The sequence below is a fragment of the Anarrhichthys ocellatus genome, unplaced genomic scaffold (genome assembly GCF_004355925.1).
Source record: "Anarrhichthys ocellatus isolate YVR2014 unplaced genomic scaffold, GSC_Weel_1.0 scaffold53, whole genome shotgun sequence".
Lineage (NCBI taxonomy): Eukaryota > Metazoa > Chordata > Actinopteri > Perciformes > Anarhichadidae > Anarrhichthys > Anarrhichthys ocellatus.
In genome coordinates this window covers 53,996-59,992 of record NW_022280083.1, presented here as the reverse complement: position 1 = coordinate 59,992, position 5,997 = coordinate 53,996, and the positions used below count along the sequence as shown (strand labels likewise).

The window sequence follows — 5,997 nt, the reverse complement described above, 5'->3', positions numbered from 1 at the left end:
ATATATATATATATATATTTATTTATTTATTTATTTTACTCCGTTGTTCTAGCATTTTAAAGTTCGATTCGTCATGCACAGAATAGTCGTTCCTATCTCTCTTGTTTATCGCCAGGCTTTGCATCATGTTGTCAGCTTCCTCTCCTCTCCATCATCCATCAATCGTCGTCCACGTCGTCGCCCTCCGACTCCTCTCCGGCTGTCCTCTCGTACATCTTCTCCCTAACCTTCTCCTGGATCTCCTTCATCTCCTCGGCGTAGCGGCTGAACGCTCCTCCGAACTTGCCCCACGCCTTGAAGGGGATCGTGATAGAGTTCCTGTAACTGGGCTTCACTTCGCTCACCCGCAAGAAAACTCCGTACTTGTTGGACCCGACGTCGAAGAAGAACCGCTTCGAGTCCACCATGATGGAGGTTCCCTCCGGAAGCTCGCTGTAGCCCCCGGGCCCTCCTCCCCCTCCGCCGCCGGCCAGCTCGTCCTCATCCCCGCCGTAGTCGTCTATCAACTTGGCCAAGGCGTCGCGGAACTCTATTAAGCCTTGGGCCGGGAGTGCGATGGTTTGTCCGGCCTGTAGACCGGCTCCGGGGATGCCACCCGATCCAACGCCAAAACCGGGGCCTCGGTTGACGGTCTGCCGGATCCGGAGAAAGCGACCCCGCTGGTTCTCCTTAAGGTCGAGGTAGTATTTTCGGTTCTCTCGCACCAGGAACTCGCTCTTCAAGGCCCGCCTAGGCCCGGTGTCATCACCCCCACCACTGGATGATTGAGCGATCTGCTCCGGGGTGCTAGGCCCGAGCTGGGCGTAGTGCTCTATGAAGTCCCCCAGGTAGTCACGGAACTCCGCCGCCACTGACATGGAGAGGGTCAGCCGACTTTTAGAGCCCCCGGCGCCCACCTCGGCAATTTTGATGAACCGGCCTTTGGCGTTCTGCTTCACGTCCAGGTAGAAGCGTTTGTTCTGAATGTCCAGCCGCTTCGACGCCAGCTCCTGGGTCTCCACTTCCCGTTGGTAATGCTGAAATCCACCGCCGCCGCCTCCTCCTCCCCCTCCGCCACCGCTGCTGCTGCCTCCACCGCGCTCACTGCCACTGTCCCCATCCGCCATCTTCGCCACCAGCAGCCCGTTTCTCTGCGTATCTTTGACCCCCACACCCCCACATTGCCTGTGAAGCTCGCTGAGGATACCGGACGGCTGGTAGCTGGGCTCTGATTGGCCGCTGCTGCTGCCAATTACAACATCAGATAGAGGGTTCGCATGTTCATTCGCCAATTGTCCTGTCTGTCATTATAACGTCACCGCCTCCTGGATGACATTCACGTACATACTGTACTTGCAGTTCATAACAGTTCTTTACGTCAGTATTAAACCCATGTGAAACGACTATCTACGACCGAGAATGTGTCCGTTGGTCACTTTACTGCTGGCATAATCAGTTTTCTAACACAGTTAGCACCAAACAAATTGTATTTGAAGAAGTTGTGAGTGTCATTGTACTGAAAATCAAGAGTTAATTCCAACTACGGCCTCCTGATTATGTATTTTCTACATTTTTGGGATGGCTGCCCCTGGAAGGACACTCTACTCATACTGTCCCGCCTACTTGTTGGTTCCGTGTGCAAAGGCAGGCACGATGATCTTGGGGTGGGGGATGGGTGAATGTTCTGCAAGCTGTTCGGCGATTGGTCGCAACAGAGATTCGAAGTAACAAAACACAATCTGATTGGCTGTTTAGACTCCCACGAGGGGTCGAACGCAAACGATTTGCGAAAGGGTTTATTGTTTCTTTGCTTTCGGGAGCCGGAATTGTTTGCTCTCTACTCAGTTCTACAATCAAATAACGCGACGGAAAATGGTATGTGCGCTTCGGTTAACGCTAAATGATTCACGGGGGACGTCGGTACACTCGTACTGCAATTAACGTGCAACTGTAGAAAGTGCTGTTTTGAATTTGAACTGAGGGAATTCGACCAGAATGTGTGTGGTAAAAAAAAAAGCTTGATAAAGAGCTAACTGTCAGCTAATACGTTAGCATTAGCGTTAGCGTAACAAATCCGAGTTTTGGTGTTTTGGTCCGTTAAATGCGACATTATATTCGCCTTGTGACGGATAGTTCCTATTTGGCAGAGGTGTAGAGGTTAATTAGAAACTCAAAACTCTGTGATTCATACTAAGTTTTTTTTTTTTTTTTTTTTTTCTTTTTTTTTTTTCACTGTGTAGCCTCTCTGAAAGGTGGATTAGCAAGCTAAGTTTAGCTAACGCTTTTTCAGTAGCCTAACGTTAGCCGTTAGTAGTTTACCGTGAAGCTTGTAAACGACTAGAATGAAGTAAAATCGACTGTGTGGTTTATTGACGCCGAGGTGATTGCGCGAGGCAAACTTTTTAGCCCTTGAAATTCGTAGATGAAAACTTAAACGTCTGTTTGGTCGCGAGGTCATCGTCATCTGACCGCTTTTAACGATTTTTGTCAGAATCTATCTGTATTGGGTTTCTCAACTTAAAAAAAAAATTGGTTTAATATCCGGTTTTATGCATGTAAATATCTGGTACCGGTTATTGTGACCGCCTTTAATGTGATTTGTTACGCATATGATTGGCGGGAAAGTGATACCAGTTTAACCGGGCATCTGTAACGTTTCCTATGGGAGTGTTTACTTGTAATTTACCACTTCATACACATGTATTTGAAATATTTTGAAAACTCTTACCATGTCCACTAATTTGAACATATGAGATGTTGTAGTACATGTTTTTTTCTTTTGTTATGGATGATTTATTTCCAGAAATCCAAACATTACAGTGTCACACTTATCTGTGCTTGCTTGCTACCTTTACTTCCCACTCTGACTTCTATTGTTTCCTATAATCATCCCTACAGGCTGGTGGCAAGGCAGGAAAAGACAGTGGCAAAGCCAAGGCCAAAGCAGTGTCTCGCTCCCAGAGGGCTGGGCTGCAGGTAAATCTCTTTCAATCTATTTATGTCTGTTTGTGGCTTAGCTGCATATGTTATGCTTCACCCACCTCAAGTTTAACCCCCTTTTGTTTTGCTCAAACAATGTTCCATGTCTGTTTCCTGCCAGTTCCCAGTGGGTCGTATCCACAGGCACTTGAAGACTCGCACAACCAGCCATGGTCGTGTAGGAGCCACAGCAGCTGTGTACAGTGCAGCTATCCTTGAATACCTCACCGCTGAAGTAAGCCTCCCTCATTTTGTGCATGTTAGTAGTCAACAGTGGCACTAGGTGTCGCACCATGCAAATGTTTCTGTGTGAGATGGGGCTGTTTTTATTAATTTCTGTCGTTTTTGTTGTCAGGTACTAGAGTTGGCGGGCAATGCCTCCAAAGACTTGAAGGTGAAGCGTATCACTCCCCGTCACTTGCAGCTGGCCATCCGTGGTGACGAGGAGTTGGACTCCCTCATCAAGGCAACAATTGCTGGAGGAGGTGAGTGGACCGCTACATTCTTGTCTAGTTTTTGTCTTGATTGTAAAAACATCATACTTGCTTCTTAGTATGTTGGTGTCAATGTACTCTAATTATCTTATTCGTCCCGTACTAATATTCACAGCTATCGTTTGCATAAAACATTTAATCTAACCAATGTTTTTATTTTGTCTTCAGGTGTCATTCCCCACATCCACAAATCCCTCATTGGAAAGAAGGGCCAGCAGAAGACTGCATAAATGCCATGTTGACCATACATTTCGGGGCTTAGGCTTTGATAGGACCAGGAGTTCACATGTTCTTTTTTTATTATTAATATTATAGCAAACGAAGAGTGATTGTTAGGATTTGTGTTGTAATATTTTCCCATAACTAGAAAATAAAGTACAGAAAACCCCTTAACGACAAAAAACAAAATACCTTTGTATGTTCTTGTAGAAGGTTTGACTGGGGATTTCATGATTATTTCAAATAACTCTGTTCAAGTGAATTTGTTTGATTGGCCTGGGACTCTGTAATGTTTTATACTGAAAAAAGAATTGTTAAAACCGTTTTTATATTAAAAAAAAAAAGTTGTGTTGTGGTTATTTTCTTGAAGTTATAATATTTACTGTTTCTAAAAATTTTTGTTTGAATAGCAAATTGGGTAACAACAGCTAAATGTGAGATGGTGCTTCTCTCCCTTAACTTGCTGTAATATTTTGAACTACACATGGATAGTGATGTATTAAGTTTTTTTTTGTTCAAAAATCATTGAAAAAAAAGTTATTGCAACCCTCTGCCCAGTGTTTAGCGTCTATAGCACTTCAACAAAACCAACTAAATGTGTTAACCTTAAAGTGAAGTGTGGTCCTCGGCTGCTGGGATCCTCACAGTGAAGCCATTATCACAACCATAGAGTTGGTACCCTGATATTTGGAGACTGGTTGAACCATATCTGTGCTTTCAAAATGTATTCGCAGTACCTAAATGTATGCACAATGTCCCGACTATCAGTCATTACCTTTTTTCAAGTAAAGTCCACCAAGTTATGTGTTCAGGGAAATGACGTATTTTATCTTTGAATAAATACCCATCGCATGTCGTCATTGGCTTGAAACAACTACTGGAATTATTTTTGCAGTTTTGAATATGATTAACCTAATAAGTTAGGTGATAGCACTGCAAATACTACATGAACAAAAACTGCAATAAGTTTATTTTTTAAATATTCACATTTCAGATATTTTAGGAACTAATTCAGTAAGATAGATTGGTTATTTATAATTGAAAACAATTGCATTTGACTGTTAATGTAAATACATGTAAATTTAGATTTTTTGTTTTGTTTTAGTGAGTAACCTTTACATGGTGTCAAATCAGCATTTGTCCTGCAGGGGGAGCCACTTGCATTCACAATAACATCCTGAATCAGTCAGTAAGAGATATACAGTGTATTCTTCTTTCAGCCATCTAGATCTGCACCATACATGCATCAAATATTCAGAGAATATATAGTTTAAAAGCTGCATGAAGCAAACATACAACAGTGAACATTGTAACAATACCCTAGTAAGCACGTTTAATAATACATTACAGAAATCAGATGGATATAAAATATAATTTTATACTAAAAATGTGGAGATGAATGTCAGTATATTAATTTCTCATTTGTTAAGCCAAATTAAAATGCATCACTTCAAATGAGTTTCACACACACACACACAGTCACACCAACACAAGTAAACTGTGATTGTCTGAATTTCTCATGCTGGCTGTGACGAACTGCATCGCCAGCTGTTGATTTTCAAGTGCACAAAGAATTTCCTCTTTCCTTCCACTAGACGAAGAAAACAGTTTACATGCAGTGATCTTACAGCCCCACTGGACTTTGACTCATACAATTGTTTGCAGTCATCTGAACAACTGTAGTGGTGTGACCAACATGACCAAGGACAGAACCATGTGATGTACTTTATGTATATTCCACATGTCTGCCTGCTGTTCAACTCTGAAACATGTCCGTCGCGTTGTTGCTGTTTGCTTTTTATGATTTATTTTGCAATAATGGTGTTGCTGGTGGTGATTCTTTTCAGAAGGGCACTTGGGCTGTTGATGATGCTTTCAACTGTCTGTGGAGACACTTAGAGCTCCAACCTTGACAACTTACAACAACTTGACTTCAGTCAATATTTGTGGAGGGAACAGTCGTGGAAGATGAATTAAAATCCTTTACTTTGCTGTTGAAAATCACTTCTTTAGAAGAGCAAGTTCTTTCCAATCCTCCGGGTGAAACGTCTCTTTTCTCCAGAGATGCTGCATTAGTGTAATTAAACGTGAAGTATTTGAAATATCCGCAGTAGAAGCAGTGATATACATAGTTTCAAAAGAGATCCTGATGCTGAGTTTAAACTGCAGCGATGCAGTCACAGTGAGGGGCAAACGTCGTACTATTTCTCAAATGTTCTCACATACCCCTCTGTTGAAAAAAACTCTTCAAATAAATAGTGAGAAAATATCAGAAAATCACAATGAGATGCTTTTCTTTATCTTTTCTTGTTTCTGAAACGTTGCC

The 5,997-nt window shown here is 42.6% G+C and overlaps 2 protein-coding genes across 2 annotated transcripts; one reads left to right on the top strand and one right to left on the bottom strand.

Annotated features, from left to right (window-relative positions):
• Positions 1–12: 12 nt before the first annotated feature.
• Positions 13–1,121, bottom strand: LOC116396163 (transcriptional activator protein Pur-beta). Its single transcript, XM_031870595.1, has one exon. It carries the CDS (start codon positions 1,104–1,106, stop codon positions 159–161), a length of 948 nt encoding a protein of 315 aa, XP_031726455.1. The 5' UTR covers positions 1,107–1,121; the 3' UTR covers positions 13–158.
• Positions 1,122–1,732: 611 nt separating this feature from the next.
• LOC116396164 (histone H2A.V) lies at positions 1,733–4,019 on the top strand. The gene is made up of 5 exons (XM_031870596.1): positions 1,733–1,854; positions 2,878–2,955; positions 3,080–3,193; positions 3,314–3,443; positions 3,621–4,019. The coding sequence occupies exons 1-5, from the start codon at positions 1,852–1,854 to the stop codon at positions 3,680–3,682; spliced, it is 387 nt and encodes a 128-aa protein (XP_031726456.1). The 5' UTR covers positions 1,733–1,851; the 3' UTR covers positions 3,683–4,019.
• Positions 4,020–5,997: the final 1,978 nt, after the last annotated feature.

What these genes read in the sequence shown, in the direction of transcription:
- LOC116396164 (XM_031870596.1), top strand. An exon ending in CCCAGAGGGCTGGGCTGCAG is followed by an intron (nt 2,956 to 3,079) that starts GTAAATCTCTTT and finishes GTTTCCTGCCAG; the next exon opens with TTCCCAGTGGGTCGTATCCA. An exon ending in TTGAATACCTCACCGCTGAA is followed by an intron (nt 3,194 to 3,313) that starts GTAAGCCTCCCT and finishes TTTTGTTGTCAG; the next exon opens with GTACTAGAGTTGGCGGGCAA.
- LOC116396163 (XM_031870595.1), bottom strand. Translation starts at nt 1,106, where the DNA reads ATGGCGGATGGGGACAGTGGCAGTGAGCGCGGTGGAGGCAGCAGCAGC.